Genomic DNA, 20,505 nt, shown 5'->3' on the forward strand with positions numbered 1-20,505 from the left:
GCTATACACCTATGCACCACTTGTGGCAATATTCCAGCAATATCACGGCGGGGGACATCAGATATGGCCTTCATACACTGAACTATTATGGGGAATCGAACCCGCGAGCGCTTTAACCAATATTCTTCACCGTATGTATTCACGTGTGTTTGAGGAGCAAAGTGTAAACTAAACCTGTAATTCATTGAAACCAAATGGAAGAAGGTCGTTCCTTAATATGATCACTTCATCAAGGTCGTCACTGCACGACACCAACAAAAAGCCTTCATCAAAATCGTCGAAACACCACCATGCATCATCAAGGCTGCTGGATGTCTTTGGGGGCAGCCGAATACTTTAGCGTTAGTTATACGTATGTACAGGTGTTTAAATATGTTTGTCAGTGAGTGAATTCGGTTTCATGCCGCATCAAACAATAATTCAGTTTTACCACGGACTGTCAGCTTGATGTAAGAGTGAAGGCCGTTCCTGTACGATGGCTAATACCGTTGTGACCGTCGAGGCCATTGAGGCCGCCGAGCCTGTCCATCAGATCCATTGATCTGTCTCTGTCAGCATAGATTTTTGGTCACAACCACCGAACTTGGCCTGCAGATCCACTGAGCTGTTTCTTACGACCAACATAGGTTGTTAGGTACAACCACCGAGCCTGGTCAGCAGATCCACTGAGCTGTCTCTTACGACCAACATAGGTTGTTAGGCACAACCGCCGAGCCTGGTCAGCAGATCCACTGAGCTGCCTCTTACGACCAACATAGGTTGTTAGGCACAACCACCGAGCCTGGTCAGCAGATCCATCTGGTCACAACCACCGAGCTTGACCTACAGATCCTTACATCGTTTGTGGAGTGGCCGGGTGAAGAGCTCGCTCGTCGCTCTGAATGAGTGAGTGACACAAATATTATATGACTGACTCCCTAAAGTGCCAAGAGTGGTTTCATTCCATTTTCATCCATATTCCTGCAATATCATGGCGGGGGATAACAGGAATGGACTTCACAAATTTGTACTCGTTTGGATATGGAACCGGGGTGTTCAGAGTGTAAAGCGAACAATATAACCACAAGGCTACCACATCGCCTCTCTAAAAGGTAGCAGGAATGGTAGGGATTGTTCATTTCCTTTTCAGGTACAAAGCTGTGATTCAAACACTTCCTAATTCTCATTTTTTCTTCTTAACATCAAGAAAAGACAAAAATATAAAGAAATCGGTTCATTAAAACAATGTCAGTTGTCACGTGAGATTGACAAAGGTCGCGGCAAAATTAGCAAAAAACTTTATATTGGCAATAAAGGTGAGTCGCAAGATTTAACGTGACGCGTCGATGGACGAGACTCGTTTTCTTTTTTCGCCTAATTATTTCCCACATTTGCTACACGTATCAACATTGGGGAATAATTCAGTTTAGTTCCTTCACATGTTCGCAGTATTGATTCCTTTGATAAACTTCCACTTCCAATCAGTTCATTAATAGAGTGATTGATCTTATAAACCGCATGGAGTGTTGATCATAACTCATTTCACACGTCAAATAGCACAGTTAATTGGACGACAGTTCTAATTGTGGCCAAATGGCGACCATGCAAGCAGACCCTCTCCAATGTCCAGTGGATAGCCTAGTGGTTAAAGCGTTCGCGCCGAAGACGCACGTTCGATTCCCCACATGGGAACAATGGGTGAAGCCCATTTTCTGGAGTCCCCCGCCGTGCTATTGCTGGAATACTGCTAAAAGCGGCGTAAAACTAAACTCACTCACTCCAATGTCCAGTCGAAGTTCTATGAGCTACAGGTTGTGGGGTAGCCCAGTAGTTACAGTGTTTGCTCGTCACGCCTATGTTCCGCATTCGATTCCTCAGTTTACCACGGGAAGCCCTTTTCCGGTGTCCCCTGTTGTGACATCGCTGGAACATTGCTAAAAGCGGCGTAAATTCATAGTCACTCACTCACTCTGTGTATACTGCGTATACGATCGATAGACAATCGATCCCTCGTTAAATTTAGTTAGAAATTATTAATGATCGTAAAACATATGTAAGAAAACAGCTACAACTTGTACTCAAAGATGTGTATTACTCCGGGCCTTCCTCCTCAACTATACAGACAGTCACATGAATGATATGATGCTCAGTGCCATGTTAAACCTATTCACTCTCTCAACACAACCTGCGTTCAAATTGGGATTTGAGGTAAAAAACTGTCGCTGTAGATGTGCTGGTTTGATGTTATAGATATATAAGGATGCCGTAGTTGTTGTTATATGTAGTTCATAGTCTGTGACTGAATATAGTTTTACGTCGCCTTTAGCAATATTCCAGCAATATCACGGAGGGGCACGCCAGAAATGGACGTCACATATTGTACTCATGTGGGGAATCGAACCCAGGCCTTCAGCGTGACGAGCGAACACTTTAACCACTGGGCTACCCCACTGTCCCTTCTTGGCGTGTAACATCACACAAATGTAAACAGCTGTATGGCAGTAAATAACTTTCCCTCACCATCATAACAATGCAATATGAATTTAAACACCCACCGCTGAGACTTTACCATGTCACTGTAGCGTGACCATGACCTCTATACGTTCAAGTTTGGTCTGAACAACGAAACAAATTACAAATGCGGGCAAGATCGAATCATCTTGAAGAATAAATTAAATCATCATCATCATTGACAGTGGTGTAGCCAAGTAGTTCTTCTCCGCTCGTAACGCTGAAGATCCGGGTTCGATTCCCCACACGTTTAGAATGTGTGAAGCCCTTTTCTAGTGTCCCCCAACGTGATAATGCGCCGTGAAACTATACTCGCTGTGTACATTGTACGTCGTGTGCACATGCCGAGAGATTATTCAGGCCTGATATTCTCGCAATACCCCATACATTCCCTTTGACTGGGAACCTCACTCAGCAACATCCTAGCTACAGGACAGCCATTTATAAAACGCTTAGTCTGAGGAAGGCAATCCAGTGACTGACATCATGAGCATCGATCTAATTCCTCACTAAAAGCAAACAATGTCTGAAGTCCATTTCGTGCGTCCCCCGACGTGATACTGCAGGAAAGTTGCTAAAAGCGGCGTAAAACATAACTCTTTCTCCCCTACTAAACAAACAAACAAAAAAACAAACAGAAAGGCAGTGCACTCTATCTGTTTATTTCACCTCTATACCAACGACACTCACACGTACCCATCTATGGAGTATATACAGGGAAATGCATATGACTCGTCTCATGCTAACGCCTAGTCACAAAATTGATATAACAATCTTTAAAAAAACTGTCTAAATGTAAAAAATCTACCGCTAATTCACAAAATGTCTGTAAAACGAAATGTACAACATTTAACATCTAAACACACCTGTTTATATGTAGACAATAACTAACTGTATATATATTTACGTATATATATAACACGGTATATATTGTATTAATAACCAGTCTATAACGAAACAACAAACATGTTATCAACAAGTGATATAAAAGAACAACCTGATTAATAACACACAACCTAATGATTAACTCTGACGTATTTTTATCATATGCTTTCTGACAGCGACGGGTCAATGTAACATGATAGCATTATTAACTATAGTAATTCCGTTGTTTAGGGGAAATAGTATCTGCAATATCATCATTAACACCACGGCGACTTCCTGATTCCTTTTTTCGGGAATTAGTAATTTTTTCACAATTTCTGTTTTAGTGAACATTCGTTTAGTAACTGAAAACGTATAAAGAATTACCAAAATTAAATGTACTGACGATTACTTTTATTCAGATAATGTCTCTAAAATTTCGACAGTATAAGAATAGGTCTCGAAGAAATAAGTTTTTAAACAGAATGACCTTAACCTTGACCTTAATTTCATGTAGAAGAAATTTTGCTGTATTCATGTCTTATTAAATATAGGTTTCCTAATGAATACAAGTGTCCAAATGTCGCTAGTTACATATACTACCCTGTTTAATTCCCCAGAGGCATATCATACACTCATACACGACAGGTCTAGTTGTGTAGAATGTGTTTTAGAAGTTTATCGCCGGTGTGGTTCTTTGCCTTTTGCCGTGGTCATTTGCTGATACGCTTTCAAAGCTATATACCACAACACTCGTGACTGGGATATCTTCATCTCATTTCCCTATCAAAAGTTGAGTGGTATAATGACGATACCTAATGATGTATAAAGGTGGATTCGTGCAGGCTGTTTGGCTGCCCCGTGAAATGTGAATAACGTACCCTCAAAAGTACCGCGATTGTCTGACCATTAATAGTGTGCTAACTGAGTCTGCGTCCCAGTTTCACAGTGAGGTTTAATTTTCTAAAACAGGGCAGGTAAATGGCATGCGGTCGTCAAGAGGAGACCCCCTTTAAGAGGTGCTAGGAGATGCTTGGTCTGTCACTAGTCAATTCATTTAGGACACGCTTTAATCGCCTTGTATCAGATCCTGGCCATCTAGTGCAATACAGCATTAGCATTGATCAAAACAAAAACGACACTACGCGAAAACTGTATCTTGGCCATGTCATACCATTTCAGAAGGTACAAATTACACGCAGCCTGTGGCAGGAGTTTAATACCGTCCCCATCAATACAACATATAAAGTACAAACACTATAATACCCAATACCTGATACCTGTTAATATGAATAGAAACAAGTGACACACATACTATACGAGGTCAGTATATACATTGTATTAAAGACCTTCCATGGAAGGGTTGTATTGCTTTGGACACCACAGAATCCCAGCCTGTTGGTCAGTACTTGGTCATCTAAGACAGAGAAATATACAAGACATTGCGGTCAGATTCTTAGCATGAAGCAACATGGGCGTGAAATTCAACAAATTATCTAATGTGATAGGACATTCAGTGAGACTCTTTGATCCGGACGGTATTTGTCCATTGAGAAATAGTAGGTTCAACACGTGTCTGGATAAACGAATGCTGGTACGTAATGTAATGATATAAATATGTGTGTGTGCGCGTGTGCGTGCTTGCGTTAGTCACAAGAATTTAGAGTGTTTCAATATTAACATATCTGTATTAACAGGCTTTCACCGAACACAGTGTGTATGCAGGTATGTGTATTTCAGTATGTGTGTGCGCGTGCGTGCGTTCGTGACGCCGTGCGTCAGTGAGTACGTGAATGAATCCCAAGATTCTGAATGGTTCCAAACTGACGATGTCCGGATTAACACTGTCCCACTGTTTCCACCACCAAGGCTATTTATCACAAGCGTGTCTTCATCACACACAATGTCTATTCACATGTGAATAGTAGAAAAAACGATGAAAATATCACGATAACTATCCACCTGTAACATCGTATAAAACAAAGGTTATAACAACATGGTGCGATGTTTTTAACATTTTAACGATGCTCTGACGTCTGTTTATGACGTTATTATATACGTCATAGGATGGTTTAACGAAGATATATCGACTATTTGGACTATTCTGATGTTACCACAGCATGTAATACAAAAACAGATGTATAACCGTGTATGTAAGGAATATGCCACTCAGCATTTGCTGAAGACAACACCTTTGACCTCAGTGGTACATTCATTGCGTATGTATATTTCAGTAGATGTTTCTTGGTGTCTAAAATTAGCACTGAAACACCCTCATTAATGGCTCCTACAAAAGTCAACTGACCTTTGTATATGACCGAGTCTGTGAAACATGCAAAACCGACAAGGTCAGTGAGACAATAGAAAATGTCAAAGATGAATAAAAATTCATCTCCGATTCCCAAATGTCTGTTGCTAAAATATCACAAAAGGCGCTATCGGACTACTTTCTTGTGAATAACTATTGCTGAAACTAAGGCACTTAACACACAACATATTAGGGGCGGACGTGGAAAAAAACAAAACAACCAATCTTGACTTGCATAACTAGGAGTCCATGTTATCCCACATTTCTGCATGGGTATCTGCAGAACATAGACAACTGAGACTACATACCCAACAGTAATATCAACTAGGTCCGAGATAGTTTTAACTAGTCAGTTTCTTCCTTTTCATTCACTCCGGGACTGATGTCGTGACTTGACTTCCGGTCCACGCTGAGACTAAGATGGCGGCAAGATTCAAACAGGCTCCCCAACATTGCCTCCGTTTATACTGATCATGTTCAGAGCTTCTGCCCTCCTTTTGTCACGGTTGTTTTGTGGAGTGAGGAGATATTGGAGTCGCTGTTAAGAAATGAGAGATGTGATTAATGTTATTCACAGAGAGCATTAGTGATTATAGAAAATAGTCATTATGGTCAAATATTATGCTCGTAGACAGAATTATAGAATTCATGACGTATTATTTACTCCATAATGTCATTCAAGTGTTGTAACTAGGACAGTAACCCTTCAAACAGGTATACACTATGGTTAATTTGTTTAACGACGCATTCAGAAATATTCAGGCTGTATGCAAACCTCAATACAATTAGGAGCCAATTCTCCAAAGTGATTCACAAAGTACTTCGATCATCGTAAGCCCGTAATAGAGTACGGGAGTTGATCAGCGATCAACAAGATTGCTTTCCGGCACAGCTTCGTTAGCCTTCTTAACGTTACGAATGCTTCGCGGATCGGGACCCATTGCCCTCATCGTAACTTCCATGGGTCTGGGTCAGGCAATCAGCCTCGGGGCTTCTAGTTTAGGTGTTCTACTGAGCGAAGTATTCAGAGAAGAATAACTGACTTTGTTTTCCGGACAAAACAAATGAGGTTCCTGGACTATTGAAGTTTCCGCATGAACAAAGTTTGGGGACAGAAGAGATTTCCGGGCTAAGGTCGTTTAGGACTAAGGTGGTTTCTGGACTTATGTTGTTTCTGTACTGATGTGGTTTCTGGACTAAAGTGGCTTATGGATCAACGTGGTTTCTAGATTCAGGTGGTTTCTGGACTAACGCTGTTTCTGTACTGATGTGGTTTCTGGACTAAAGTGGCTTATGGACCAACGTGGTTTCTAGATTCAGGTGGTTTCTGGACTAACGCTGTTTCTGTACTGATGTGGTCTCTGGACAAGTGTGGTTTCCAACAAAAATGGTTTCCCGAGTAACGTTTTTTTTTACTAATGGGATGTCAGTGAACATGTACATCTACTCCACGACTTACCTCCATGAGCGTTCCCTCTGTCGTGATGATTCTGTAGATGGCAAATCCGGGTATACACAATATGGACGACAGAGCGATTCCCCAGCCAATTATGGAGGCCGGCCATGGGTACACATAGGTGTCATAGGTCAACGGCTTGTGTCCAATCAGACCGAACACCATAATGAACTGAAATGAATAACAGAAATACAACATGTAATAACCCATCAGTTTCAAAACAATAACATATCAAAGGAAATAAAACATATTTAATTATCAATCAATATCATGTTTAAGCAGTATAGGATATGAACACCTAAAGTATCACTATAACGATGAAGTACTTGGGCGCCATTTGGAAGTGATACACATAAAAAGTTAACATTTATTGATCTCTACTTCATGGAGCATAATGCATGGGGTATGTTAATACTCCTCCACTAAGCTACTGATGCTGGAATAACAGTTAATATGTGCTTTCTGACATAAATGCATATATACATATACATGTGTGCGTATGTATCTACACATGTACACACACATGTATGCACACAGATATGTTTACATAGACTCACACATATGTATGAATAAATAATACATAAATATGTAATACATACATTTTTTATTATTTATATAATTATTCATTCATTCATTGCTTCTTTCTTATTCATTCATATATGTATATATAGTTAAGGATTCGCAGAGATCCGATTGTAACACTACAGTGGAAGCTGCCCAAACCGGCATCTGTTCAATCCGGCAAATTGTCAACATTGGCATAAAATCTCAGTCCCATGTGTGGCTTGTTCATTTATCATCAGCTCTAGAATCCAGCACATTGTCACAACCGGATTAATTCTTCACTCCAGAGGAGTACCGGTTTGCACAGCTTCCACTGTATTTATAAACCCGGGAAAGTTACGGGTGATATGTAAGCTATTAAGGAGAGCAGTAACCATACCACTAGAAACACGGGTGCGATGTACTTCCACACAATCCACCAATAGGGCCCCGGCCGGTATCCAACCATCACACATATGTCCTCGGAGAATCGATCCACTCCTGAATACACACAAATTTCAATTGTTGTTTGTATATTTGTTTGTTGTTTAACGTCAAACACAGTAATATTCCAGCTATATGACGGCGGTCTGTGAATAATCTGTCTTGACCAGGCAATCCGGTGATCGACAGCATGATCATTGATATGGACAACTAGGGTACGAAGGCTTGTGTCAACCGTGTCAGCGAGCCTGACCACCCGATCATTTTAGTAGGCTCTAAAAGACATGCATGGAATGATGTCGGCCAACTTAACGATTAACAGTTCTTGGTTGTTTTATCACAACCCTGGGAGCTGAATAAAAGTTGACATAAGTCGACCCTTCATTGTTTCCCCTTTGTTTGAAACGTACTCGCTCAATATTAAGAGAAAGTACATCTTTTCATTTCTCGCCTGGTTCAAACTGTTGGCACAATTCTAATACTTACCGTAGGCCCACGAGACGGCAAGAGTTTCGAAGAATACGGCGAACAGAATAGAATACCCAGCTGCAAACTTGTCAAACAGGGTGACGACATAAACTCCACCCTGAAACACCAGATTTAAATTCAAACACACGTAGAAATCACTGATATTACCAAACGACAAACCAGCATTGTGAGTAAGGACATTGACCATTGATATTGTCCATACACCTGTTACACAAATTCACTTTCATTTCCACAGTGGTGGTTTGTCGTGTTTATAATATCAGTGATTTCGACTTGGTATCGTTTCTTTTACTCGTTAGTTTATATTCATTTGCTAAACTGTCAGTATAATCTTATACTTGTTTGTTGCTTGCCACTGTATCCAAAGACACGGAGGCCTTTGAATAATCAAGTTCCTTTCGGGGGTCAGTGATGGGTGCTTTAACATCGATCACAGTTTGGGATCTTGGGACATATACGTCACCAAACCTGAGCACTGGATCTCCTAATACGCTTGTTACGGCCAACACAGGTTGCTGGATACATGTTTGAAATTCGAATTAGAGGTCACACATTTATTATATAACCGTATCTGGTATCACAGTTTGGGATTAACGCAAAATCAGCTGCGCAAACCAGCAATGTAACCAGTCTCACGTCACCACCCCGTTCCCGTCCCCGACCGGGACTCGTCTCGTAAAGTTATCTACTGTCATATAAGGTAGTGACAGGTGCATAGAGCCCAGGTCACAAGCTAAGCGACGTTGGGCGTGGAGAGTCCTTGACTCCTGAGAAGCTCTAGCTCTTCCCCACAAGGGAACAAATGTGACGCACGTAGTCTCACTTTAAGCACTTGTTCAAAATACCTTCTTCAAAACTGCCTCTTTTCAACCAGCAAAAAAATGGGTACCCGGTGGGTTATTTGGCAGCTTGAGTTATCCGGGTTAATAATGTGTTCGCGTTTTAAGCAACCACAACTGTGTAGCAATAGGCGTTTTATAAACGGCCATCACTGTTATTATTTACCTTAGCACAGCTTGCAAGACCCACGAAGAAGTAGAGAATAAACAACCCAGCCACAAACAGTTCGCGGTGTCTTTTGAGAATTGGGAACTCGTCGCCAACAGCCGTTAGTATAGCCTCAGATCCACCAAACTGCGGAAGACAGGTCCCAGTGAGCACATTCACAATACAACATCAACATCAACGTGCAAAACCCGTTGTAACTGTTATTACAGATTAATTACACATGTCGTAACTTTCAAAAACGTTTGATACGGAGGTAGCAAAAATGTTTATAATGAACAGATAGATATTGCAAAATGCTTTTTGCAATGGAACTATCTGGTGTAAACGCAAAGTAATTCAATGCAATGTGAAGTAAATTAATGTAGTGTAAATGTAATGCAATGTAATGCAATGCCATGCAAAGCCATGTAAAGTTAAACAATGCAATGCTCTGTAATGTGATATTTTACTATATCCTATTATACACGGTCGTTTGTCAATATGGTGTATAGAAAACAGCACAGCGTGACAATATGATATATTGCGTCCTGACATGAAAAACTTTGAAATGCACACTCTAGTTATTGCCCTGTTCATTTTATGTTCTATATTGATTATCTTTCATCAATTAAATCTACTTCAGAACACGCCCCGAGAAAACATACCAACACTTCACGCTTACAGTAAGAATATGGCAGATCCTAATCACACTGAAGGACTTTTATCGTTTTTACCTGTCCAACAAAGCAGCGATTGTATTTGCTGCTATTTTCGTCAACAGGACAACAGGACAATGTTTTCACTGACGACACAAGTATCCATGACTTCTATAATCCTCAACATCAACCCTGTTCGATGTTTATGGTCGTGGACCACACTTTAAAGCCCGTTTTTAGTAGTGACTCTGATATTGATCACATACAAGCTCCGGGTACCTCTTAATTGTCCGTGTCAACGACGTCATATTTGCCTTCTGAAAGACCCTTCTCTTTGTTCATGCCATACCGGAAGTTGAGTAGTGGCACGATCGACCGGCGTTAATAGCAAATGAATGGGAAAATGCCTGCCTCCAATGAAGTAAACGGACAATCTGGTTTTAGAGCAGAATCTAGTGGTAAAATCGACCAAGAATCTCCTGCTTCGATGTCGGCCATCTTCAAGAAGGTTTGGACTTCCGGTTGTTCGGACACTTCGCTAGGTGGCTAGAGAGTGCTGTATCAACACATGTACTACTTATGCATCTTGTTGGTAATGATAAGATACTTGGCTCTGAATAAATATTGGAAAGATCTGCATCAGTGAGTGTGCCTTGGGTGGTCTATTGCTTGTTTGGTAATAGTCATGAAGTTATTTACCATATCGTCAACGATCAATTGGGCACTCTTAACCTCCCTAATGAATACAGCAAGGCTGTAATTGTGCCAGATTCGTGACAAATCAATTCAGAATTGCCTGGTCAATTAGCCACACACATTGGTACTTATACTTCTACTAGACAATTGTCGTTTAATTGCATAAATGGTGATGGTTGTTGCTGGTTCAATATTAGTTTTACTCGAACATGTCAGATATGACAGATATTCGATTTTGTACATATCGCTAAGACCGACAAGCTAACGCGTGATGTTTTGACTTTAAATGTATCGATATTTTCTTGTGAAAACAAGCTGGCGCTTAACTTTACCAGATGACAAAATGTTCGGATGTGTACTTAAGCTAACCTTACGGAAGTTGTACCAATGCCAATAAATTGCCGGGTCAGAACAACAAAGAATGTCATACAGTGTCGAGGTAGGACTGTCCTTGGATGGGTGACCGTATTTGGCAGCTTGACTCCTGAGAGTTTCTAGGACTACGGTCCTGCCCCATAACGAAGCACATGCGACACATGTGTTTTCACCTTAGGCAAATGAGCTTGTTCAAAATTGCCTCTGTTCTCCCAACAGAAAATGGGTAGCCGGTTGGATAAGTGATGTGACATGTCATGTCAACTTTTGCGCCTAACAGGCACCTATTGTTATCCGGGGTCTTAACAGTCAGTGTGTTAGCGCTTTGAGCATGTTTTGTTGCGATGAGATTAGGGCATAATAAGATTTCTCATTATAAATTGTCATGTATTATGCACAGATTAGACCAAAATGTTCCGAAACTGAACACCGTTCAACGAAACAGTGAAAGACTTAGGTTCTTGATAATTATTTCACCAGAAGAAGGTGCAAGGAATAGCCTACAAATTTTGTGACATGCAATAAAGACGGAGTTGTCATCCATAATATTTGACTTTTACACGAAGATTCTAGGCATATAAAATAAATATTTTAATGTGATACTCCGACCAGGAACAACATAAGTAATAGCAAATACTTTTGTTTCCATATTAAAGCTCCTTAAAGAAGCTTAGGTATTTTCTTTTGCCTGTCAGTTCATAAAAATAGAGGCATGCGAACTGTTTCCCTATTCAATATTCTGCGCTGTGAAGTTGGTCATAGTAAGGTAATCTGACGCACAGCCCCTGCACCATATGAAATTTCCCTGCTCCCTTGTCCTCTCAGCAATACTAAAGTTCTAAATGTCTAGATTTCCCTGAGTCTTGAATCTCCGATCTCATTGAGGCTCCTTTTCAGCTTACATGGGTTTATTTGTTACTCTGAGAATTATATAATACATATTCAGGGACTAAGCGTTAGTCCAGAAGCAAGGCTGATAAATCTGTGCTCGAAGTCGACTCAGAGCTTCCTGTCCCAAGACAGAAAAGCTTGCGATGCTGAGGTCCAGGGGCCAGAGGCCCCGATGGGGTGTAGGGTGGAACCTATTTGGGGCTTCAGGGTTTGGGGACTACAAAGCATAATTGCAGATTCCCTTCTCAGAAATGTCACTGACAACGACGTATTAAGACTTAGGCCGTGAAGGTAGTAAAGGTTCTACAAAATGTTGTTCTTGACATGGTGTTGTCGCAAAAAATGAGCAAATAGCATTAAACTGCTTTACGGACATTACACAAATCTGTGAACGACGTTTAAGCTAGTCATCGGCCAGCGTTTTTGTTTTTTATGATTACTGTTACTTTTTGTCAGCGTGAAATATTGTTCAACAAAGTAGTGCATATTTTACTATATTTGGTAAAGGGGAAGGTGTGTGCGTGTGTGGATGTGTGCGTGTGTGTGTTTGTTAGTGGGCTATCACGTGACATATGCTCTGTGTCCGAAAGTCTTTTCTTCAGGTTTCACTCGTTTCCTTGACATTCTGTGTGGTTTGAAAAATGTTTAAGTCGTTGTACACAAGCAATTTCTGTGATATCTTCTTGTTGTTGTTGCTGATATTGTTGTTGTTGTTGTTATTGTTGTTGATGACAAGTGGTTGTTACTCACCGAACTGTCTAGGCCCAGAGTTAGCAACATGAGGAAAAATATGACGGCCCAAAACGATGACCAAGGTAGTGTGGCAATGGCTTCCGGGTAGACGATGAAAACGAGGCCAGGTCCTGCAAGAAATATTCGCATGATGACAACGTACGACACAAAGGGCCTATTCTGAATCAGTCACAAACAAGACAAGCGAGCAGGCGCGTAGCAAGCCATTATTTTCGTTTCAGTCCGACAGGCTGCGAAGTTTTATTTCTAGATGGTACTGAGGACTTGCCAAAACCTTTAAGCAACCATCATGTGTAATTGTGGGGAGCGTTTCATTTGTGGTGCCTGTCCAGATTAAGCACTGAATACGGAAGCGGCGGCTCCAAAGCGTCTCTGTAGCTTTCAGTCGAGGATGCTGTCAAACATGTCGATGGCCGGTATGAGTAGCCTAGAGGTTGAAGCGTTCGCCCGTCATGCAAAAGACTCGGGTTCGATTCTCCATATTAGTACACTGAAGCATATTTCTGGAGAACCCCGCCGTGATATTGCTGGAATCTTGCAAGATGCGGTGCAACACTACTGCTTGACAAGTATTTGACGACCCAGCGCAGTTGTGACTAACAGGCGGGGTAAGTAATCTGAACGAATGCACTTGGTTGCTACCGGTAGATTGGCGATTCAGCACGTACAATACATGCTGACCGTGGCGTGAAATCAATACAGTCACTGTTTGACACGTGTTCAGAGCGATTTAGTTCAACAAAACACCATCACGACACGATTCGAAGGGCAAAACTGAACTTTTCAATATATAGACCCGTTTCCCACTTGTTTAAAATGGAATGTTCTGGACGGCGTTCCAATATATGCAAATTGGAGTCATTCGTCGGGTCGTGGCTCATCTAATACTTGTCAAGCAGTAGGTTCACTTATTCTGGTACGCAATCTTACCGTCGGTGGCAACCTTATCAATAGGTTGGTTAGATCTGACGGACATGTAGCCCAGGATCATGAAGATGACGAAGCCTGAAAAGAAGCTGGTCAGGCAGTTGATGGTACTGGTGATGAGTGCGTCCCTGGAAAACACGAAACAGGAATGATACACACATCCAAATGTTTTTTTCATCGAAAATGAATATAATCTGATAGTGCCTACTGCAGAAAAAAATCACACCCGAGAAGATCCGGGTTAGAATTGGTCTTGAGCAACCCATACATGCCGTAACAGGATCGTGTGGTCAGGCTCGCAAACTTGGTTGACACATGTCATCGGTTCCAAATTGCTCATGCTATCAATCATTACATTGTCTGGTCCATGGCCCGATCATCTGCAAACTACCGCCATATAGCCAGATAACTGCTGCGTACAGCGTTAAATAATTCACAAATAACAGCACCATGTTGATATTCTAAACTGGTATTTTATGTGTGAAGCGCAAATGTGTGTACGTGGACGGCAATGGTGATGTGCTTAAACGAACCGACCAAAAATACTATATATCCTTACTGTGGAGGGTTCAATAGCTTGTTATTACCGGGCATTACGTATGAAAACATTGTCCCTTTAACGGATATATCCTCAGGTGAACCGACATGCGTCAAACGTCAGCCACTCAGACACGAACAAAGAAAATGAATTATGTACTGTCTCTAGTGATTTATGCTCATAAGATACTGTGAATCCAAGACAAATACTTTGTATTACTGATGGTGTCTCCCACATACCTTTCAATAATAATAATGGCTTGATAATATAATGGTGTATCCGTGGAACCAAGTGTCTTAAAAAACAACAGAACCTTCTCCAAATTCATAAGAAATCTAGCTAAACAGATAGTTTATTGTGGGATTCAAGTTCTGTGTCTGTGCAGGTGTTTATGAATCACCGTGAAGTAAAAAAGATATGATGTATGTCAGAAAATGTGAACTGTATACTGTCACACAAACATTTGTTCGCCAATAACGCAGAAACTGGATATGTTCTGTTTTTCTGAAGTCCAAGGTGCTGATAGACGAATGGTTGACCGGCTAGAAGCCTAGGATCCTGTCATGGTTAAGCAACGTAACTCTACAAACTTTACTTTAGGATCATACGATCTGAGCGTTATACATGGCTGCCCCGTGGAATTATATACAAATTACAGAAGCTCAAACTTTGTCTAGTTTGTCGAGGAAGGAATAAATAAAGTATGGATTGACGAGTGGATAAGTCAGTGAGTCTGGGTTCAAGCAATATCACAGTAGGGGGATACTACAATTCAACGTTGGGACTCGAAGCCGTGGAATGGGAGTCATGAGCGAAAGCATCCATCCCACCGCCATGAGAGATAGTGGATGCGATAACTCCTTTTATGAATAAGTACATGTTTACAGAAGAACTTGGCTAAAACAAGGTAACATGAAGGCAAGACACACAAAAATGTGTAATAGAAGTTTAAAAAGCAATACAAACAGTGCAGCGACATCAGTATACTATATAGTTGAAAATCCATTCTATGGGTGATAGGGATGGTGTGACAGTCTTATGTTCGCTCGTCACGCCGAAGGCCAGTGTTCGATTCACAGCATGGGTACAATGTGTGAAGCCAAATCCTGGTGTCCTCCGTCGTGCTATTGTTGGAATATTGGTAAAGTGGAGTAAAAACTTACTCAATGACTCAAGAATTCAAATAAACGTTACGGGCGGTTGAAAATAGAGACTGCGGTTCTGATGTCAGAACTTATATCTGTCCGTTTACACAACGAACATTTGCATAAGAAATGATCAAACACATCGACGTGGCAGCAAGGTACAACGACTCCTGCACCACAACATTTCTCCATCTAAACAGACAATCCTCGCCAATTTATTGGCAAAATATCACTCCTTTCAAGTTTTACACCTTTCACGGAGGACAAAGTGGAAGTGACCTTTGCGGGGCAGGCGACTTCCGGTGTAGCAATTAACCATACTATAAGAGTGATGGCCAATTATGACGTTTGTATTGCCCAGTCTCAGGTCCAAGACTCGCGGCTTTGAGTAATTTTAACTTAGGTTGACAGTATTGCCAATCACAGTCTAGAAACGGTTTCCGTTCCCTTCAGAAATATCGCCCTCTGCATAATGTTCTGGCTCGAGGGTATCCAAAGATGAGCGCGTGACCCCACATCAATTCCCGCCATTCCTCAGCAGCTCTAATCTCTAACCAGCCTTTCTCAAGTGCTCAAGGAAACCGCCCCATTGCCTACTGTCAAAAGTTAATGAAATTTGGCGGGAAATTTTTCCTGTATTTTTTCTCTTCCATTTCCAGAAACTCAGGCATGAGAGCCATATTGGCATAATCGATGACATCTCGTCGTCCAATATGGCTGCATTGTCCTTTTGTCGTCTGCTTCTTGAAGGACGAATTTGCGCCAATAATTCTCGCTTTCCAAAGGCTGGCTTGTGTAATGAACCCACAAGACAAGATTTCGCCATTTGTAGCTGAAACATTTGACGGGTCATGAAGAGCGCTATTTGAACAGAATGCTGTGGGTCGATCAGCATGTTATCGTCAGATCAAACACGCATGTACTCCGTGGATTCGTGGGCTAAGTACGTTCTAAAATTAAATGTCCTCCTGCCCTTGTCTGCAAGCTCCATGACTCGTGCCTAGTTCTGAAATCCTTTCTGTCAAGGTACTGAATATATATGGTAAAAGGGTGGAAACAGTGTCGTCGCGAACGTAATGGACAGACAGTCACGCATTTGCCATTCCCAGAATGGCTGACATTAGTAAGATTCACGCAGAAAGACACGGACAAACAGACAGACAGGCAGACAAATGTGACCTTCCACGTGGTTTTGGTAACCTCTAGCCAACTTGATAGCAGATAACCATCCAAACTCTTCTCACCTGTACACGTTGTTGGTGATCGGGTTATAGCTGGCGAAGGCCAACAAGACCCCAAAGCCCGGCCCCAGGGAGAAGAATACCTGTGTAGCGGCGTCAACCCACACCTGGTACAAAGGGAGAGAATCATTTCAGTTGTTGTGACTAATAATATCAGTAAATATAGTGACTGACCATAGTTTAGAGGGAATGATTACATGTTTGCTGCTTTGCAACATACTGGATACACTGTACAGCTCGTCCTATGTGTCCTTGAACACCAGTTCTCTGCTCTTCAGCTGAGCTCGAGGTCGCAGACTTATGTTTGTACAGCATGTATTGGAGAGAGTGAGTGAGTTTGGTTTTACGCCGCATTCAGCAATATTCCAGCTATATAGCGGCGGTCTGCAAATATACGAGTCTGGACCAGACAGTCTAGCGATCAACAGCATGAGCATCGATCTAAGCACACTGGGAAACCGATGACATGTGTCAACCAAGATAGCGAGCCTGACCACCCGATCTCGTATGTCGCCTCATACAACAAGCATGGGTTGCTGAAGGCTTATTCTGTCCGGACCGGACGGGTTGTATGTACTGGAAAAGAATGAGCTACTGAGACATGTGTATGAAAGAAAGAATAAATGTTTATGCCTCTAAGGGCCCCTCAAAGAAGTTTGATTTCCATTCTGTGGCATTATTTATATGTGTACTTATTCTCTGTACAATTGCACAACTTGGTAAGTGTGAATGTAGTTGAGATGTCAGGTGTCTCTCCATCTATATCACACAACTCACATCAGGCGAAGCGAGGCGAGTGAAGTTGGGGTTCAGGTAATACTTGATCCCCTCTGCAGCCCCCGGGAGCGTTGCGCCCCTCCCCATCAGGATCAGAAGCACGGCATAGGGGAACAAGGCTGTGAACCACACCACCTGCAACACACATTTAGAGTTACCCCCCTTTTGCAGTGCTGGATATGACTTGGACATTCACATATTTAAAAAAATCATTTGTGTACCATTAAATTAATACAAGAAAAAACGTGTATATCTAAATCAAAGAGGCAATTCACATGTACAGTGTTTGAAAAGGGTCCAGTGTGCACCCAAGAACTCCCATTATTTAAGGCTTATTATTATAACGGCTTCCTTCAGGTTTGAAACAGTTACATCCCTTTAAGGACGTAATAACAGAGTTACCTTCCCTGAAGTGTGGATCCCTTTCCACAAACTGAAGTAGCAGATAACATAGACTCCCAGGAGACACAGGACGAGCTGCCACTTTAGACCCCCGACGGCAAACAGGCCCTCGCTCTCGTGCAGCTCCAGGAAGCCGCGCCTGCAAGTTAATGTAGAGATAAAGGAGACGCTCAGGTTCCCCCGGAACACGACCAGAACACCGAAATATGGACTGCTTTGACCGCTAATGGCTGAAGAAGGTAAATTCGACCATTCGCTTCCGAAGCAAACACATTTACATCCAATAAAAGTGGAGACTACTAACATTATAGCCTGTGAAGATCACTAGCATAGTCGCCTTTACCCCACTTCCGTAGGTGTATTAAGTCAAAACAGCCAATACATATATTTTATAACCCCGAATTCTAAGAACCAATCTAAATTAGACGTAGACATGAAAACGGTGTCTATAGTATGTGACTTAATGAGGGTTTTTTTTTCAGAGAAAATGTCACCACTCTGCTCTCCTTAGTCCAATAGCCCTGCGACTCACTCTGACAGACGCCATTTTGGACATAGTTTCGTGCACCTGACTAACACGTGACATATCAAAACAAACTGATGAAAGTCGTGATTATTATATAAGTGTTCATATTGCTTCTGTTCTATTGTATATTTAAGTCAGTACTGATGAAAGTCGTGATTGTTATATAAGTGCTCACACTGCTTCTGTTCTATTGGACCCGTGTAGGTTCCGGGGTAGAATAGGCCTTCAGCAACCCATGCTTGCCATAAAAGGCGACTCAGCTTGTCGTAAGAGGCGACTAACGGGATCGGGTGGTCAGAATCGCTGACTTGGTTGACACATGTCATCGGTTCCCAATTGCGCAGACCGATGCTCATGTTGTTGATCACTGGATTGTCTGGTCCAGACTCGATTATTTACAGACCGCCGCCATATAGCTGGAATATTGCTGAGTGCGGAGTAAAACTAAACTCACTCACTCACTCACTCTGTTCTATTGTATATTTCAATAAGTATGTGAAGATAATTGTTTGTCTGCAGATAACAACTTTTTTCAAACGACCGCAATGCGACATCGTTTGCATGCATACATTACCGGGTTGCGGGGTAGCCTTGAGGTTAAAGCGCTCGCTCGTCACGCCGAAGACCCCGGTTCGAGTCCCCACATGGATACAATGTGTGAACCCATTTATGTTGTACCCCGCCATGATATTGCTGAAATATTGGTAAAAGCGGCCCAAGACAAAAATTACTCAACAGAACAGCTTAGAATGTTGCCCTCGAAAATGCCGATTTGTAAGTCGATTACATCCGAGTGTACAACAGTGACTACATTTGACGGGGTAACATTTGACGATCATGGCTCAACTTATTACAGAGTTCCAGCGACCTTATATCAATAAAAATTCATTGGTATAGTATTGTTATGGATGGCACCAGCATGAAGCCAACAAGCTACGATATCATTAATAATAATCCATGCCTTTATAGAGCACACTCTCACAACCTTGATGTGCTCTGTGGTCATTATCCTGTCATTACCCAAACAAAAATGTATACTTACTGCAAGAGAATGATTTTTAACGCATAATAAAATACATTTATCATACAGCCAACGTAGAACCCCAATCAGTCATGGCCGCCTAAAGATTCACACTATAAACCATGAGATGGAATATCAATTTTTCACGATTCTTAATAATCACAGTCACACTCTGAGATGAAAAATACCAATAAAGCAATATATAAGAGCCTGCAAGATCAATGGCTGGTAAACTGATACAAGAGAAAATCAATTGAGTATGTTTCTCTTTGAGATGAGTTCATTGAAAGTGTACTCTTTAACCTCTTCCTGCCGGTGAAACAATGGCGCCCTAACACACCCCATTTTCGATCTTGATTGTACAGTGCTTTCCATGTCAGTAAGTTCATTCTAACATGTTAAAGTCATGGGCATTATTTCAGGCGTGTAGCGCTGTTTGATTGTTTGTTAGTGGGGCTCCTATCGACTGATGTGGGAAATGGTATTGGTCATCAAAGTTCACAACACACAAGCTTAGTCTTATGGCCAAGAATAGAAGGGCGGTGGGGAAGCCCAGTGGATAAAGCGTTCGCTCGTCACGCCTAAGACTCGGATTCGATGCCCATGTGGGTACAATGTTATAATGTCAATTGCCGGTGTCCGTGATAGTGCTGAAATAATGCTAATATTGTATTTCTGTAGATGTTTTGGGAATGATTATGTGCTGTGCTACTAAGTGACCATCTTCTGAGGTTCGGCAGTTCCAGTTGTTCCTATGGACAAGCCAGACTATGGTCGTGGGTTCGAATCCCTGTTTGGCCTGAATATCTTTTGTAGGTTTTTAGGCGTCTTGCTCATCCAAGCGGTAAACATCCAAAACGTACTCTCTCTTTCCTCTGTCACACCGTGATGACTGGAATACTGCTCTCAGATGCGTCATCCTGACTCATTGGCTCACTCATCTTCAGCCATAACACATACACATTCATGTTGTTAG

At 41.8% G+C, this 20,505-nt stretch overlaps 1 protein-coding gene across 5 annotated transcripts in view; it reads right to left on the reverse strand.

The window, feature by feature from the left end:
• Positions 1-3,129: 3,129 nt before the first annotated feature.
• Positions 3,130-20,505, reverse strand: part of LOC137297848 (sodium-dependent dopamine transporter-like) — a 112,137-nt gene continuing 94,761 nt past the window's right edge. For 4 of the 5 annotated variants that reach the window (XM_067829834.1, XM_067829827.1, XM_067829820.1 and 1 more), the window contains 10 exons: positions 17,983-18,121; positions 17,581-17,715; positions 16,807-16,910; positions 13,883-14,007; positions 12,950-13,062; positions 9,600-9,728; positions 8,592-8,691; positions 8,062-8,162; positions 7,122-7,289; positions 3,142-6,200 (listed from right to left, as the gene is read on the reverse strand). In XM_067829834.1, coding sequence (XP_067685935.1) covers positions 6,096-6,200; positions 7,122-7,289; positions 8,062-8,162; positions 8,592-8,691; positions 9,600-9,728; positions 12,950-13,062; positions 13,883-14,007; positions 16,807-16,910; positions 17,581-17,715; positions 17,983-18,121 — 1,219 coding nt within the window. In that variant the 3' untranslated portion in view covers positions 3,142-6,095. Of the gene's footprint in view, positions 6,201-7,121; positions 7,290-8,061; positions 8,163-8,591; positions 8,692-9,599; positions 9,729-12,949; positions 13,063-13,882; positions 14,008-16,806; positions 16,911-17,580; positions 17,716-17,982; positions 18,122-20,505 lie in introns of all 5 variants that reach the window. The other variant, XM_067829813.1, reaches the window with a different exon arrangement.

The sequence above is a fragment of the Haliotis asinina genome, chromosome 1, assembly GCF_037392515.1.
Source record: "Haliotis asinina isolate JCU_RB_2024 chromosome 1, JCU_Hal_asi_v2, whole genome shotgun sequence".
In the NCBI taxonomy this organism is placed as follows: domain Eukaryota; kingdom Metazoa; phylum Mollusca; class Gastropoda; order Lepetellida; family Haliotidae; genus Haliotis; species Haliotis asinina.